We start from the raw sequence: 17,152 nt of genomic DNA on the forward strand, positions 1-17,152 counted from the left end.
ATAGCTCCTGTCTAAAATAATGCTCTCGGAGTCAAAACACGTCATGGAGATGTTCTGATGAAAGTGAACCATGTACAACAATTAGTAGCAGTGATTAAAATGTCCCTCCAGCCAACACAAAGGTCTGGACGGCAGGCGGCAGGATCATCACCCGAACTCTTCTTCTGCAAACTCATGCTAGTGTTGTGGATGCAGTATGTGGTTTAGCATCGTCTTGCCGAAATATGTAAGACCTTTCTGGCATTTTCTGGATTGGAGCTCATGTTGTTCTAAAATCCCTATAAAGGTCAATATTGATGGTGCCTTTAATGTGTAAGCTGCCCATGCCATAGACATGTCCTAGACATACCATCAGAGATGCAGGACTTTCACCTGAACACTGATAACAAGCTGGATGGTTCCTTTCCTCCCGAGTCTGCAGAAGCCGCGCCTATGGTTTCCATAAAGAATTCCACATTTTGAATCATCTGACCACATGTCCATTTTACATTAGCTTTGGCCCAGGGGAGATGGCAGCGTTTCTGAATTGTGTTGATTCATGGCTTCTTCTTTGCATGATAAGAGCCTTTTGCATTTGTGGATTACACGGTGAACTTTGTTTACAGACTATTTCTGGAAGTATTCCGGAGTCTACAGTCATGGCCAAAAGTATTGAGAATGAGACAAATTGTAATTTTTCCAAAGTTTACTGCTTCATTTTTTGTAATGGCAATTTGCATATACTCCTGAATGTCAAAGAGTGATCAGCTTAACAGCAATTACTGTACTTGCAAAGTCAATATTTGCCCAGAAAATTAACTTTAACCCCCAAAACACATTTCAACATCATTGCAGTCCTGCCTTAAAAGGAGCAGCTAACATCGTTTTAGTGATTGATCACCAGCCCTGTCCTCATCAACACCCACACCTGTGTTAATGGATCAATCAGTCATGATTAAGTAAGAATGACATCACTGGACACTTTAAAAGGAGGCTGGTTCTTGGTATCATTGTTTCTCTTCAGTTAACCATGGTTATCTCTAAAGAAGCACGTGCAGCCATCATTGCACTGCACAAAAATGGCCTAACAGGGAAGAGTATCGCAGCTACAAAGATGGCACCTCAGTCAACAATCTATCGCATCATCAAGAACTTCAAGGAGAGAGCTTCCATTGTTGTCAAAAAGGCTCCAGGGCGCCCAAGAAAGACCAGCAAGCGCCAGGACCGCATCTTAAAACTGTTTCAGCTGCGGGATCGGACTACCAGCAGTGCCGAGCTTGCTCAGGAATGGCAGCAGGCTGGTGTGAGTGCTTCTGCACGCACTGTGAGGCGGAGACTCTTTGAGCAAGGGCTGGTTTCAAGGAGGGCAGCAAAGAAGCCACTTCTCTCCAGAAAAAACATCAGGGACCGACTGATATTCTGCAAAAGGTACAGGGAGTGGACTGCTGAGGACTGGGGCAAAGTCATTTTCTCTGATGAATCCCCTTTTCGATTGTTTGGGACATCTGGAAAACAGCTTATTCGGAGAAGAAGAGGTGAGCGCTACCACCAGTCTTGTCTCATGCCAACTGTAAAGCATCCTGAAACCATTCATGTGTGGGGTTGCTTCTCAGCCAAGGGAATCGGCTCACTCACAGTCTTGCCTAAAAACACAGCCATGAATAAAGAATGGTACCAGAATGTCCTCCAAGAGCAACTTCTCCCAACCGTCCAAGAGCAGTTTGGCGCCCAACAATGCCTTTTCCAGCATGATGGAGCACCTTGCAATAAAGCAAAGGTGATGACTAAATGGCTCATGGAACAAAACATAGAGATTTTGGGTCCATGGCCTGGAAAGTCCCCAGATCTTAATCCCATTGAGAACTTGTGGTCAATCATCAAGAGACGGGTGGACAAACAAAAACCAACAAATTCTGGCAAAATGCAAGCATTGATTATGCAAGAATGGACTGCTATCAGTCAGGATTTGGTCCAAAAGTTGATTGAGAGCATGCCAGGGAGAATTACAGAGGTCTTGAAGAAGAAGGGGCAACACTGCAAATATTGACTTGCTGCATTAACTCATTCTAACTATCAATATAACCTATTGGTACTCATAATATGATTGCAATTATATTTCTGTATGTGATATAAACATCAGACAAACACTAATAAAAACCATAGGCCAGCAGAACATGTGAAAATATAATTTTGGTGTCATTCTCAAAACTTTTGGCCATGACTGTATGCAGTGATTTGCACGACTGAATAATGCCTATTTTTTAAGGCAGTGTCTCCTGAGGGCCCATAGATGACGACCATCCAATATTGACAGTGAGCCTTGTCCGTTGGGCCATAGGTTTCTAAACGCGAAAACAAAAAATCTCCAGCTCACCTATGTTTCCAACTTTAGATTTTAGGGAGCCTGGAACAGAACCTGCTGCTAGTTGAAAAAAAAATGGTGGGGTTGTCCGGCTCGATCCAAATGGGTTAAAATTAACTCTTTATTTCAAACATTAAAAATTCAAAGAAGAGTGGTGGTGAATGTATACTAATTATCAATGCGCAAGTGCTATATGCTTCTTAATCATGATGAAATGTCAGTCTTGTCTGTTGTGCACATGGATTTCTCCACAATCTCTGGATCTTTTGATTAATATATACTGCAGATGGTGAGATGTTCAAAGTTTTTGTATTTTAATGTTGAGTAACATTTTTTTTTTTTTTTGCAAAATTGCAAATTTTAGACGCGATTGTTGAACCTCTGACCATCTTTGCTCCTGAGAGACTCTGCCTCTCTGCAATGCTCTTTATTTACCCAGTCATGTGACTTAATTGATAAATTGCCTTCCAGATGTTTTTATATTATTATTATTATTACCATTTCCTTTTCAGCCTTTTGTTAAACCTGTGCTAACTTTCTGGAGATGTTGCTGCCATCAAGTGTGAATGAAAATTCCATTCATTCACGAAACGTTGCACATCTTGCCACCGCCGTTAGAAAAGTAGGGAAAAGCATGATCCTGGCCTAATGGAGAAAAATAATGAATAGCAGAATCTGATAACACATAGTGGATTTATAATAGGTTTGAGAATATGGGGCAGATTTGCTAAAATTGGAGTAAAAGTCACCAAAAATTTTATTAAAAGATGCACAGCAGAAAATAGAATTTATGTCTACAGGTAGTAGACCTAAAACAACGCAGCTTTTTGCTCATATTCTGTTTTCTCTTGTGTTTTTTATATCATTTGCTTGTGTATTTAGTGTAGACTATGTGAACAGTTCCTCCAGAGCCATCCTAGCAGCATTGGTGACAATTGAGAAGAAATGCTGATTGCTTCCCTTTTAGCGTTTCTTCCAAAAGAGCATGCGGCCGCCCTGGACTCTCTCGGCTAGGATCAGCTCTGTAATTAGGAAGGCACGTTGAATGTTTTTATTGATTTGGGCTTTTATAATGTAATGATGGTAATTGATTAGAACAGATCAGTACAAATAACGGTCATTGTGATGTTTACTACATCCAAATCTGTAGCCTTGGTTTTTGTCTTTTGATGGTTTATTGATTTCTGTTTAAATTATTATATTGTGCGTTTTAGTTTTAATTTTCTTTGTTCTTTTTTTTTGTTTGTAACCGTTTTATTTATGTGATGGTTGGAATAAACTGAGACTTAATTATTTTTCCTATTGCAAGCTTGTGTTTCCTATCAGTATAGTCATTTAAAATACATTAACAGGCTATAAAATGGGGAACACTTTTTTTTTTTTTTTTCCTTTATTAGAAACTTTCCTACCCCTTTGGCTTATACCCTTGATCCATGCAGTTTCTGAACGAATTTACTTTCATACAGAACATTTTGCATATTTATGTACTGTGTTGTGTATTATAATATCTTTCTATCTATATAGTGCATATACACTGCTCAAAAAAATAAAGGGAACACTTAAACAACAGAATAGAGCTCCAAGGAAATCAAACTTATGTGAAATCAAACTGTCCACTTAGGAAGCAACACTAACAATCAGTTTCACATGCTGTTGTGCAAATGGAATAGACAATAGATGAAAATTATTGGCAATTATCAAGACACCCTCAATAAAGGAGTGGTTCTGCAGGTGGGGACCACAGACCACATCTCAGTACCAATGCTTTCTGGCTGATGTTTTGGTCACTTTTGAATGTTGGTTGTGCTTTCACACTCGTGGTAGCATGAGACGGACTCTACAACCCACAGAAGTTGCTCAGGTAGTGCAGCTCATCCAGGATGGCACATCAATGCGAGCTGTGGCAAGAAGGTTTGCTGTGTCTGTCAGCGTAGTGTCCAGAGGCTGGAGGCGCTACCAGGAGACAGGCCAGTACACCATGAGACGTGGAGGGGGCCGTAAGAGGGCAACAACCCAGCAGCAGGACCGCTACCTCCGCCTTTGTGCAAGGAGGAACAGGAGGAGCACTGCCAGAGCCCTGCAAAATGACCTCCAGCAGGCCACAAATGTGCATGTGTCTGCACAAACGGTTAGAAACCGACTCCATGAGGGTGGTATGAGGGCCCGACGTCCACAGATGGGGGTTGTGCTCACAGCCCAACACCGTGCAGGACGCTTGGCATTTGCCACAGAACACCAGGATTGGCAAAGTCGCCACTGGCGCCCTGTGCTCTTCACAGATGAAAGCAGGTTCACACTGAGCACATGTGACAGACTTAACAGAGTCTGGAGATGCCGTGGAGAGCGATCTGCTGCCTGCAACATCCTTCAGCATGACCGGTTTGGCAGTGGGTCAGTAATGGTGTGGGGTGGCATTTCTTTGGAGGGCCACACAGCCCTCCATGTTCTTGCCAGAGGTAGCCTGACTGCCATTAGGTACCGAGATGAGATCCTCAGACCCCTTGTGAGACCATATGCTGGTGCAGTTGGCCCTGGGTTCCTCCTAATGCAGGACAATGCCAGACCTCATGTGGCTGGAGTGTCAGCAGTTCCTGCAAGATGAAGGCATTGAAGCTATGGACTGGCCCTCCCGTTCCCCAGACCTGAATCCGATTGAGCACATCTGGGACATCATGTCTCGCTCCATCCACCAACGTCACTTTGTACTACAGACTGTCCAGGATGCTTTAGTCCAGGTCTGGGAGGAGATCCCACAGGAGACCATCCGCAACCTCATCAGGAGCATGCCCAGGCGTTGTAGGGAGGTCATACAGGCACGTGGAGGCCACACACAATACTGAGCCTCATTTTGACTTGTTTTAAGGACATTACATCAAAGTTGGATCAGCCTGTAGTGTGTTTTTCCACTTCAATTTTGGGGGTGACTCGAAATCCAGGCCTCCATTGGTTAATAAATTTGATTTCCATTGATGATTTTTGTGTGATTTTGTTGTCAGCACATTCAACTTTGTACAGAACAAAGTATTCAATGAGAATATTTCATTCATTCAGATCTAGGATGTGTTATTTGAGTGTTCCCTTTATTTTTTTTGAGCAGTGTATAATGTGTGTGTGTGTACAGGTGCTTCTCACAAAATTAGAATATCAAAAGTTAATTTATTTTACTAATTCAATACAAAAAGTGAAACTCATACATTATGTAGCGTCATTTCAAACCGAGTGATCTACTTCCAGTGTTTTATTTCTGTTAATGTTGATGATTATGGCTTACAGCCAATGAAAACAAAAAAGTCGTCATCTCAGTAAATTAGAATAATAACAAAAAACACCTGCAAAGGCTTCCTAAACGTTTAAAAAGGTCCCTTAGTCTGTTTCAGTAGACTCCACAATCATGGGGAAGACTGCTGACTTGACAGATGTCCAGAAGGCAGTCATTGACACACTCCACAAGGAGGGTAAGCCACAAAAGGTCATTGCTAAAGAAGCTGGCTGTTCACAGAGTGCTGTATCCAAGCATATTAATGGAAAGTTGAAAAAGTGTGGTAGAAAAAGGTGTACAAGCAACCGGGATAACCGCAGCCTTAAAAGGATTGTTAAGAAAAGGCCATTCAAAAATTTGGGGGAGATTCACAAGGAGTGGACTGCTGCTGGAGTCATTGCTTCAAGAGCCACCACACACAGACGTATCCAGGACATGGGCTACAAGTGTCACATTCCTTGTGTTAAGCCACTCATGACCAATAGACAACGCCAGAAGCGTCTTACCTGGGCCAAGGAGAAAAAGACCTGGACTGTTGCTCAGTGGTCCAAGGTGTTGTTTTCAGATGAAAGTAAATTTTGCATTTCATTTGGAAATCAAGGTCCCAGAGTCTGGAGGAAGAGTGGAGAGGCCACAATCCAAGCTGCTGGAGGTCTAGTGTGAAGTCTCCACAATCAGTGATGGTTTGGGGGGCCATGTCATCTGCTGGTGTAGGTCCACTGTGTTTTATCAAGACCAAAGTCAGCGCAGCCGTCTACCAGGACATTTTAGAGCACTTCATGCTTCCCTCTGCCGACAAGCTTTTTGGAGATGGAAATGTCATTCTCCAGCAGGACTTGGCACCTGTCCACACTGCCGAAAGTACCAGTACCTGGTTTACACAACAGTATCACTGTGCTTGATTGGCAGCAAACTCGCCTGACCTTAACTCCATAGAGAATCTATGGGGTATTGTCAAGAGGAAGATGAGAGACCCCAGACCCAACAATGCAGACGAGCTGAAGGCTACTATCAAAGCAACCTGGGCTTCCATAACACCTCAGCAGTGCCACAGGCTGATCGCCTCCATGCCACATTGCCGCATTGATGCAGCAATTGATGCAAAAGGAGCCCCGACCAAGTATTGAGGGCATTTACTGAACATACATTTCAGTAGGCCAACAAGTCGGATTGTAAAAACATTTTTCAAGCTGGTGTTATAAAGTATTCTAATTTACTGAGATAATGACTTTTGTGTTCTCATTGGCTGTAAGCCATAATCATCAACATTAACAGAAATAAGCACTTGAAATAGATCACTCTGTTTGTAATGACTCTATATAATATGAGTTTCACTTTTTGTATTGAAGAACTGAAATAAATTAACCTTTTGATGATATTTTATTTTTGTGAGAATCACCTGTATGTGTGTATGTATACTGTACAGACCAAAAGTTTGGACACCCCTTCTCATTTAAAGATTTTTCTGTATTTTCATGACTATGAAAATTGTACATTCACACTGAAGGCATCAAAACTATGAATTAACAGATGTGGAATTATATACTTACCAAAAAAAGTATGAAACAACTGACAATATGTCTTATATTCTAGGTTCTTCAAAGTAGCCACCTTTTGCTTTGATGACTGCTTTGCACACTCTTGGCATTCTCTTGATGAGGTTCAAGAGGTAGTCACCGGAAATGGTTTTCACTTCACAGGTGTGCCCTGTCAGGTTTAATAAGTGGGATTTCTTGCCTTATAAATGGGGTTGGGGCCATCAGTTGTGTTGTGCAGAAGTCAGGTGGAAACACAGCTGATAGTCCTACTGAATAGACTGTTAGAATTTGTATTATGGCAAGAAAAAAGCAGCTAAGTAAAGAAAAACGAGTGGCCATCATTACTTTAAGAAATGAAGGACAGTCAGTGCGAAAAATTGTGCAAACTTTGAATGTGTCCCCAAGTGCAGTTGCAAAAACCATCAAGCGCTACAAAGAAACTGGCTCACATGAGGACCGCCCCAGGAAAGGAAGACCAAGAGTCACCTCTGCTTCTGAGGATAAGTTTATCCGAGTCACCAGCCTCAGAAATCGCAGGTTAACAGCAGCTCAGATTAGAGACCAGGTCAATGCCACACAGAGTTCTAGCAGCAGACACATCTCTTCAACAACTGTTAAGAGGAGACTTTGTGCAGCAGGCCTTCATGGTAAAATAGCTGCTAGGAAACCACTGCTAAGGACAGGCAACAAGCAGAAGAGACTTGTTTGGGGTAAAGAACACAAGGAATGGACATTAGACCAGTGGAAATCTGTGCTTTGGTCTGATGAGTCCAAATTTGAGATCTTTGGTTCCAACCACCGTGTCTTTGTGCGACGCAGAAAAGGTGGACGGATGGACTCTACATGCCTGGTTCCCACCATGAAGCATGGAGGAGGAGGTGTGATGGTGTGGGGGTGCTTTGCTGGTGACACTGTTGGGGATTTATTCAAAATTGAAGGCATACTGAACCAGCATGGCTACCACAGCATCTTGCAGCGGCATGCTATTCCATCCGGTTTGCGTTTAGTTGGACCATCGTTTATTTTTCAACAGGACAATGACCCCAAACACACCTCCAGGCTGTGTAAGGGCTATTTGACCAAGAGGGAGAGTGATGGGGTGCTACTCCAGATGACCTGGCCTCCACAGTCACCAGACCTGAACCCAATCGAGATGGTTTGGGGTGAGCTGGACCGCAGAGTGAAGGCAAAAGGGCCAACAAGTGCTAAGCATCTCTGGGAACTTCTTCAAGATTGTTGGAAGACCATTTCCGGTGACTACCTTTTGAAGCTCATCAAGAGAATGCCAAGCGTGTGCAAAGCAGTCATCAAAGCAAAAGGTGGCTACTTTGAAGAACCTAGAATATAAGACATATTTTCAGTTGTTTCACACTTTTTTGTTAAGTATATAATTCCACATGTGTTAATTCATAGTTTTGATGCCTTCAGTGTGAATGTACAATTTTCATAGTCATGAAAATACAGAAAAATCTTTAAATGAGAAGGTGTGTCCAAACTTTTGGTCTGTACTGTATGTATATTAATAAATGTATATATATTTTAATCTACTCATCTGTAGCTATAACAGGTATAGACTTAATGTAAAGTGGGAACTGCGAATTTCCTAGTTTTTTTTTTAAAGGGTCTCAGACACGCATTGCAAGGTCTTGGGGGAGGTTACATGGCACAAGATTGATTTTTTTGAGTGTTATGTACTGTGTAGCTGGTAAAGGTCATGTGTGACCAGGGAAAACGCTTCCTTTTCAATATGCGGCTACAGTAATGATCAACTCATCGCCCTGTGACCTGCTCCTTACACTTTCAACAAACCGCTGTTTTGACCGTGGGAATCCACAACCAGCCAGTCGTTTCCCCTGCATCGGCCACTTCAGGGGTAATAGTGTTACAAGGGACTAAAGATGGAAGAATTGATTGGCAGGACTTTGGTCTATCGGCCAGGTCAGTAATCTGTGACTACTGGATGGGAGGCCTGCGAACCTCCTTATCTGTGGGCTTTCCTGGCTGGGCTGGTGCGTCGTTGTGTGTGTCACTCTGCTGTAATGACGTTTCACCAGCCCGATAAATCCGAGTAGTTGGGAATACCGGGAGGTGAGGAGATTGTCAGGCCTTCCATCTAGCGTGGCACATAAGACCTTTATAGTCCTGCACGTGACGCAACATTGCACACATTTCATTTCACATATTCCATGTGGGAAAAATGTGCGTGCCCTCTGTATGAGATCAGAGGCATCGGGAGGTTTAGTATGACTGGTAGGTTTCTATAGGGGCTGTATTAAGGATTACTGACTCGTGTGACTCACCGCCCCAATCTTCAGCTTACTCCATCATTTTAGGCAGGTATTTCTTGGCTTTGACTCCTGTAAACAATGTGAATATTCTGTTCGTAGTGTTTTTATGGCTGTATAATTTTGAGGTCATACTGTAATAGAATGGATCACGCCCTGCTGCAGTGAACAGCCCTATTAACCCTCTTGTATCCAACTTGCAGTCATATGCCTGCGGCACCACCAACAACTTTGTGACAACCTCAGTGAAGCGTTTGGAGGAAACAACAGCGCGGTTCACAAACGCAAATTTCCAGGAGGTTTCTGCACATCCGGCCAGTGTGAAAGAAGCTCTGGAAACCCGACTGTCAGAAAGTAAAGCCAAGAAGACGGCGACTCACAACTCCATACAGCGCGGCCGGAAGTCCAGCAGTGGGAGGAACACTACTGGTCCAGCCGCAGCAACCAGTCCCTTCCAGCAAGGTAACAAATGACGTCCTTTACCATGTGTATAGGACAGGATGATGCTTGATGGCAGGGATGTAAATTAATTTGTCATTTCATAGCTCTGCAAATAAAGGTAATTTTAGGTGTTTTTCTTTTTTTGCAACCTTCTAAATGCAGTTCAGGGCTACATCTCCTACTTCTCTACTTGTTACGATATTGCTTTTTTTTATTTTTTAGGGCAAGGTGGGAAAGGATCTCTCGCCTCACCCCCGTTGCCCCTTTCTTTTATCCGGTCCTGTTATTTCGAAAATGAATTAAAGGCAGTGATCGGAAGCATGTTCGTGAATGAACGTGTTAACCATGCTCATCAATTTGACTGGACCCGCAATAAAAAAAAAAAGTGTAATTGGTGGGGTAATCTGGCAACAAGTGTTAAGTTTCACTGCAGTGCCTCAACAGGCGAAACCAAGGATTACAGCATTCCCACTGAAATCAATAGTCCCTTACTGTAATTCCTGGGGGTTTTGAGTCACCCAGGTGCTGTCCACTCTGGAAAACACAAGGGTTCATGAATAAAGTAAGGTCCTTACTTCTAAAATGTTTTCAGGAACTGTAACAAACAGTCTAGAGTAGGAAGTGTTATAAAATATAGAATTAACCAATATTTACCCTCTCCAGCTTAGCCGCTCTGGTGGTCTCTGCTGGTCTTGCAGTGATGACTTCCTCTGCTTTACTCATGTTACTGCTGCAGCCAATCACTGGCAAATGCTGTACATGAAATTGAAGCCAGTGATTGGCTGCAGTGGGTCATGTGAATGCTGTGCGGCAAGTGATGGGTGCAGGAGTTTGAGATCCTGCAGGCAAGTGATTTAATTTCTTAACATTTCCTACGCTGGCCACGGTTTATAAAACCTCAGAAATCCTTTTAACTCCTTAACCAATAAGCTATACACATTTTCTAGCCTCGTTAAAATTATTTTCCCCCATATACAATAGGTTTGTCTTACAAGTTTAAAGGTTTTTTTTTCCTAGCTTTTTTTCCCCCCTTTTTCCCATATGCGAATGTTTCATTTGGAATTAGTGGTATTTATTTAGCAAAAATAGTATAAAAAATATAAAATAAATAATATATATATATATATATATATATATATATATATATATATATATATATATATATATATATATATATATATATATATATATATATATATATATATATATATATATATGTGTGTGTGTAATTTTCTATCAATGAGGTCAGATTCCTCAGCACAAATACTAATCCAATACTTGGAATCTGGACCCAAGGTCCACTGGTAGCGGATGAATCTGGACCCAAGGTCCACTGGTAGCGGATGAATCTGGACCCAAGGTCCACTGGTAGCGGATGAATCTGGACCCAAGGTCCACTGGTAGCGGATGAATCTGGACACGAGGTCCAGTGGTAGCGGATGAATCTGGACCTAAGGTCCACTGGTAGCGGATGAATCTGGACCCAAGGTCCACTGGTAGCGGATGAATCTGGACCCAAGGTCCACTGGTAGCGGATATATGTATATATCCAGATTCTAAGTGTTGGATTAGTGTTTGCGCTGAGGAATCTGACCTCATTGATAATAGTAAGATGCTAGTGCCTTGCTGCCCAAAATAAATATCCAAAAATAGTTTTACAGTTAAGATTTTCTGTAGTTTTTTTTTTTTCCTTTCCTTCCAAAAACATGATGAAATGATTTGGCACAGTATTTTGGCGCTAGATCCAACTCTTCCATTTTGTAATTCCATGTCTGCTGTAGCGCTTTTCACATTTTGTCATATCCAACATGATTCAGTTGCTGTTTAAGAGGGAAAAAAAAAACAGTGCCGAAATTCTTCCATGGCTGTATGGGATTAGAAGAAGTTATAGAATCCTAATGAGCTCTTAACAGCAGCTGTAAAAACAAAAGGCTGGAAGAAAGACAGATGGTGACAGTCGGATCGGCTAATGGAAACCCATTTTACATAGCTGCTAATTAAGTGACAAAATAGTGGTTGTCTTAAAGCTTCTCCTGTAAATAGCCCAGTAAGCGCTCTAATATTTACTACTGATTTGTCAACTTTTTTGGCGGAAACCAAAGATCAGAGGAGGTTGGGAAAGGCCAAGCCAACTTTTTCTTTTCAAGCCCTGTTCTTTCTTAGGGCTGCTATAAATCTCAGCTGTGCTTAGTTTGCATTGGTCGGAAATCCAATAAAATATTTTATAGGATTATCGTTGAAATATTTAGGCCCAGTGAGCTAATGACTGGTTAGGTGATTTTCCACCAGCTTTTAGGTATTGGATTATTGACTGACCTCATTTTCCTGCAAAAATTATTTTAAGTTTTAGTTAAAGGGGTTTTCCTACTTCACCTTTCTTTGCGCCATCGGCATGGCTGTGTTAAATATAATAAAGTCAGCTGGTATTCACCCTCCTGAGGTCCAGGACTGTGTCTCCACCGCTGATCCGGTGATTGTTTACTGGCTGAAGCAGTGACATTGCGTTAACAGCGCTGCAGCCAATCACTGGGATCAGCGGCTAATGCGGTTTACATGGCAGATCACTAAGCCAAGTGATTGACTGCAGCGCTGTAACCACTGCACTGGACCTGAGAATGGTGCGTAGCTTATAATTTTATTAATTTAACAAAAGCCCACAGGAAGGTGATTTAAATTTTCTAGAACTGAAATAAGTAAAGATATCCCAATGTGTACGTGTTTTATTTTCTTTAAACAAAAGTGGAACATTTTGTATTCTAGTGTTTGTCTAGTACTAGGATAAGGGATTATCAATATCAGATTGGTGTGAGTGATCGGATTTGTTTCCCCGCCGATTAAAGGGCTTGTCCACTATTAGGATGACCCCCTTCTTGATCAAAATGTCTGGCCCCCGATAAAATAAAAAAAGCCTATACTCCCTTCCCGTGCCGGCGCCGTTCCCGCGGTGTCGTCACTTGAGGCTCACTTCAACAGGAGGCGTGGACAGCGACGCTAGCGCTGATTGGGCACCAGGTATCACATGTCACAACAACAGCACAGGAGCCCCGGGGAGAGCGAGTGCCGACACCGTGGGAACGGCGGCAGCACGGGAAGTGAGTATAAGCTTTATTATTTTATGGGAGCCAAGCGTGGGGTATGAACAGGGGTTGTCCAAGTAGTGCACAACTTCTTTAACTGATACCTGGTATCTGATATTATCAGTTCTGTACACTGTGTGGTGGCCGTTCTTTGGTACTGCAGCTAATTTCCCAATGAAATGAATGTGATCGGAGTTGCAGTACCTTAGAAAGACCACTACATGGTGTACGGAGCTGTCAACTCCCGTCAGTCGCAGCTCCCAAGTGTCAGCTGATTGGTGGGGATGGCGGATGTTCTAATTCTAAGGATATTTTCTCAGCCATAGACTATTCCTGTAAGAGACTAGCTGCTGCTATACAGAACAAGAATAGTTGGAAGATGGCTACTTTTCGTCCTTATAAATGCAATATCAATTTTGTACCCACATTCCTGGATGTTTTATAGCTTTTATTACAGCATTTTCCAATCTTTTTCTAACAGATTGGGTAGAAAAATTGACTTCAATGTCACTCATTTTTTTGACTATGTTTCAGTAGTCTTGTCTCTGACCATTTAATGTACCCATTGTATTTATTTTATACCTCCCTTTGTTTTTGTTCCCAGGTAGTTTTATAGGAACGCCGAGCAGTGTTAAGTCGTCTTCTGGAAGTTCAGTGCAGTCACCCCAGGATTTCCTGAGCTTTGCCGATACTGAACTGCGGACTGATGGCTATCACCACCCTCCACAACTCCCATCAACCAAAGATGCGTCCAAGCTGGAGCCGCCGGGACTGCAGGAAGGGGCAATGAGCAGTTTTAGTTCCTTAATGGGCCTTCCATCAAATCCACTTATGTCTTTCCAGACCAAAAACTTTGATAGTGTTCCTGGAGACTATATTAATTCAAGCCTTACTGTATCAGGATACAAGCGGGTACAATCCTCCATAGTGGAAGAAGAGGCAGTGAAAGAGAAGAGAAGGAAAGGAAGTAAGCCGAGTAAACACGGGCCTGGCCGGCCGAGAGGGAGCAAGAATCAAGATAGTATGTCCAACCTGTCTGCGTCCTCCGCCTCACCAACATCCTCCGTGGCCTCTGCTGCCGGCAGTATAGCCAGCTCCGGCCTCCAGAGGTCTCCTACATTGCTCAGGAATGGCAGCCTCCAGAGCCTAAGCGTTGGCTCGTCTCCTGTTGGATCAGGTGGGTGAAATGAACGACGTGTCTTCTGCGTATGTGGAAAACTACGTCCCCTGACGAATTGCTCACCCCTGTTCATATATGCAATCCAACCATTGATGTTCACATCTCGTCCGAACCTTTTGCTGGTGGTAAATGTTAGAGGAAGGACCTGACGTATGGGCCCATAAATTATTTAATTTATTTATATTTTTATTTTTTTAAACTATTGGCATGGCCATCTGTGAAATAAGTCTACTGAGCTGTACTATCCAGATACAAAAAATATATAATGACGTATCCCAGCACGACTTCATTAGCTGGAGGCCAAAAGAGTGTCCTTATGGTCTCTGTCAAGTAATTGGGGGGGGGGGGGGGGGTCAATGTATATATTCTTCAGAGCTTTTTTTTCTTGTACCTGGCGATTGTAACTTAAAGACATATACATCACCTTAAAATCACCTGACCCCACTGATTTTCACAATACCAGCCGACCAGCTAATTTGTATGGATGGGGGTCTCCGGTCTATGGCTTGACAGATGATTTTTTTGTTTTACTGGTAGATAATCCTCTGGCAGAGGATAAAATCCTTGAGGGGTCTAGTTTACAAAATGGGGTCACTTGTGGGGGGTTTCCACTATTTAGGCACATGAGGGGCTCTTCAAACGTGACATGGCATCGGCTCTCGATTCCAGCAAATTTTGCTTTCAAAAATTCAAACTGCGCTCCTTCCCTTCCGAGCCCTGCCGTGCGCCCAAGCAGTGGTTTTCCCCCACATATGGGGTATCATCGTGCTCAGGAGAAATTGCACAACACATTTTATAGTCCATTTTTCCTGTTTCCCTTGTGAAAAGTAAAAAATTTGGGTCTGAAGTAAAATTTTTGTGAAAAAGTTAAATGTTCATTTTTTTTTCCTTCCACGTTGCTTCAGTTCCTGTGACGCACCTGAAGGGTTAATAAACATCTTGTGTGGGGTTGAGCTCCTTGAGGGGTGCAGTTTTTAGAATGGTGTAACTTTTGGGTATTTTCTGTTATATAGGTCCATCAAAGCCACTTCAAATGTGATGTGGTCCCTAAAAAAAAAAAAATAACATAATGGTTTTGTAAATTTTGTTGGCAAAATGGGAAATCGCTGGTCAACTTTTAACCCTTATAACTTCCTACACCCCCCCCCCCCCAAAAAAAAAAAACTTGTTGCAAAAATTTGTGCTGATGTAAAGTAGACATGTGGGAAATGTTAGTTATTAACTATTTTGACATCTCTCTCTGAGTTAAGGGCATGAAATTTCAAAGTTTGGAAATTCTAAATTTTCACCATTTTTTTTTTGTTTTTTTTTTCACAAATAAACGCAAGTCATATCGAAATTTTGCCACTGTCATGAAGTGCAATATGTCTTGAAAAAAAAAACATTCTCCGAAGCAGTGGGATCCATTGAAGCGTTCCAGAGTAATTACCCCATAAAGTGACAGTGGTCAGAATTGTAAAATTGGCTCAGTCACTAAGGGGTTAATCTCCTCTCCCCATTGAAACCACATAAACACTAGGCAGCGCAGAACGTTCTCTGTATTGTGAAGGCTGGAAGATGGCGGTCAGACTAAAGGTCCCCATTCACATTAGACTAATAATGGCCGAACCCGCAAATATCCGTTATTTATGTATTGATATATGGGAGCCTCCCAACCGATGATGTTGGGGAAGATAAAGGATCGCACGTGTCAGATTTTGGATTGCCAATCTTTTTGCTCTCAACAGTGGATTGCGCGATGAGAATGTTGTGTATGGAAGATCACTGCTGTCAGAGCAATCCGCCAAACCATCGATCTGCCCACAGCTATTGTCTGTCTATGGGGCCCCTGGCGGGAATTTGCCAGATCGCGATCGTCGATATATGGGCACCATAACTTGACATTAAGTTTTGTTTTAGCTGATGACGTCTCATATTGATTTGAGTCCCAACATTTTCCTCCTCCTAGCAGCTTTTCCTTCAGAATCTATATACATGGAGCTTGGGCAAATGTAAAGGAAATGTCAATTTATTTTTAAATACTCTGTACATTAATTTAGCTTTACCTATGATACTTTTAATAATCACTTCTTTTCCAGCCGTCTGCACCTGGACAAGAGCGATAGATGCCAGCCAATGTTGGGTATCCGTCAAAATGTTGGATTTTTTCCCAGTTTTGCTGGGTTTTAGTAGAAAAGTTGCTCCTGCCAAATCTACGTCCATGAAAGCTCAGACCTGGGGCTCCGATCACGACAGATAGATCACTGATCTGTCGTTTTCACTTAAGGCACCCAAATATGTAAGCATTCATGAACAGCAAGAATTGTTGTAAGGGGTTAACAAGCAGGACGGCTTGGATTTACCTTTCTTAAAGCGTTCTTTCTTCCCCCTCTTTTGTGTTGGGATCTGCAGTGAGAATGGAAGTCACGGTTTGGTAAAGGTGGAGAATAAATTGACATAAGTGCACTTTACGTAACTCTCCCGATGCTGTATTGATGAGATTTCATATCCGCGCAACCTTCTATTTTTTTTTTATTTTTTATATGTAGCGTAATGCATTAATTCAATGGCTAGGTAGGAGGTCTTTACATCTAAAGACCATTTTCTCCCTTGAACCTACCAGAACCCACATTACTGGATGTAAATGGGCTTTTAAGCCGCCCCACTGGTTATTGAATGACATTTTATTCCTCCGCGCGTCTGCATGGAACGGCTCCTTTTCAAGGAGAAAAGATGAAGGGTGCCATCTTTCAGAGGGAAGTCTGCAGATTAAAACACGATTGCACTTTCTGAGTCTGGAAATCCAGGCCCTTGTTCAGCTCCACAATAGAAAGCTACACAAATAATAATTTAATGGCTACTGCAAGCTCTCTGGAAAAACCAAGGCTTTTAGGCCTTAGATGCGAGAGAAGGTCTCCGAGGCGAGGTCAATTACACAAAACGGTTATCGGGGTAAATCCGAGTTCACATTGGGAAGTCAGGTGCTGGCGAACATTACTGTTGGATCAGCCAATCATTGCTGGGTGTCTGGTTTTGGCAGCATTATTTATGT

At 42.4% G+C, this 17,152-nt stretch overlaps 1 protein-coding gene across 10 annotated transcripts in view; it reads left to right on the plus strand.

Moving 5' to 3' along the window:
• The window catches only part of MLLT10 (MLLT10 histone lysine methyltransferase DOT1L cofactor), a 256,506-nt gene that overhangs the window by 176,275 nt on the left and 63,079 nt on the right, over nucleotides 1–17,152 (plus strand). For all 10 annotated transcript variants that reach the window (XM_073677493.1, XM_073677487.1, XM_073677489.1 and 7 more), the window contains 2 exons: nucleotides 9,627–9,885; nucleotides 13,546–14,118. In XM_073677493.1, the coding sequence (XP_073533594.1) occupies nucleotides 9,627–9,885; nucleotides 13,546–14,118 (832 nt within the window). The remainder of the gene's footprint in view (nucleotides 1–9,626; nucleotides 9,886–13,545; nucleotides 14,119–17,152) is intronic.

The sequence above is a fragment of the Phyllobates terribilis genome, unplaced genomic scaffold, assembly GCF_046119375.1.
Source record: "Phyllobates terribilis strain yellow unplaced genomic scaffold, ASM4611937v1 Scaffold_4__5_contigs__length_816908805, whole genome shotgun sequence".
In the NCBI taxonomy this organism is placed as follows: Eukaryota; Metazoa; Chordata; class Amphibia; order Anura; family Dendrobatidae; genus Phyllobates; species Phyllobates terribilis.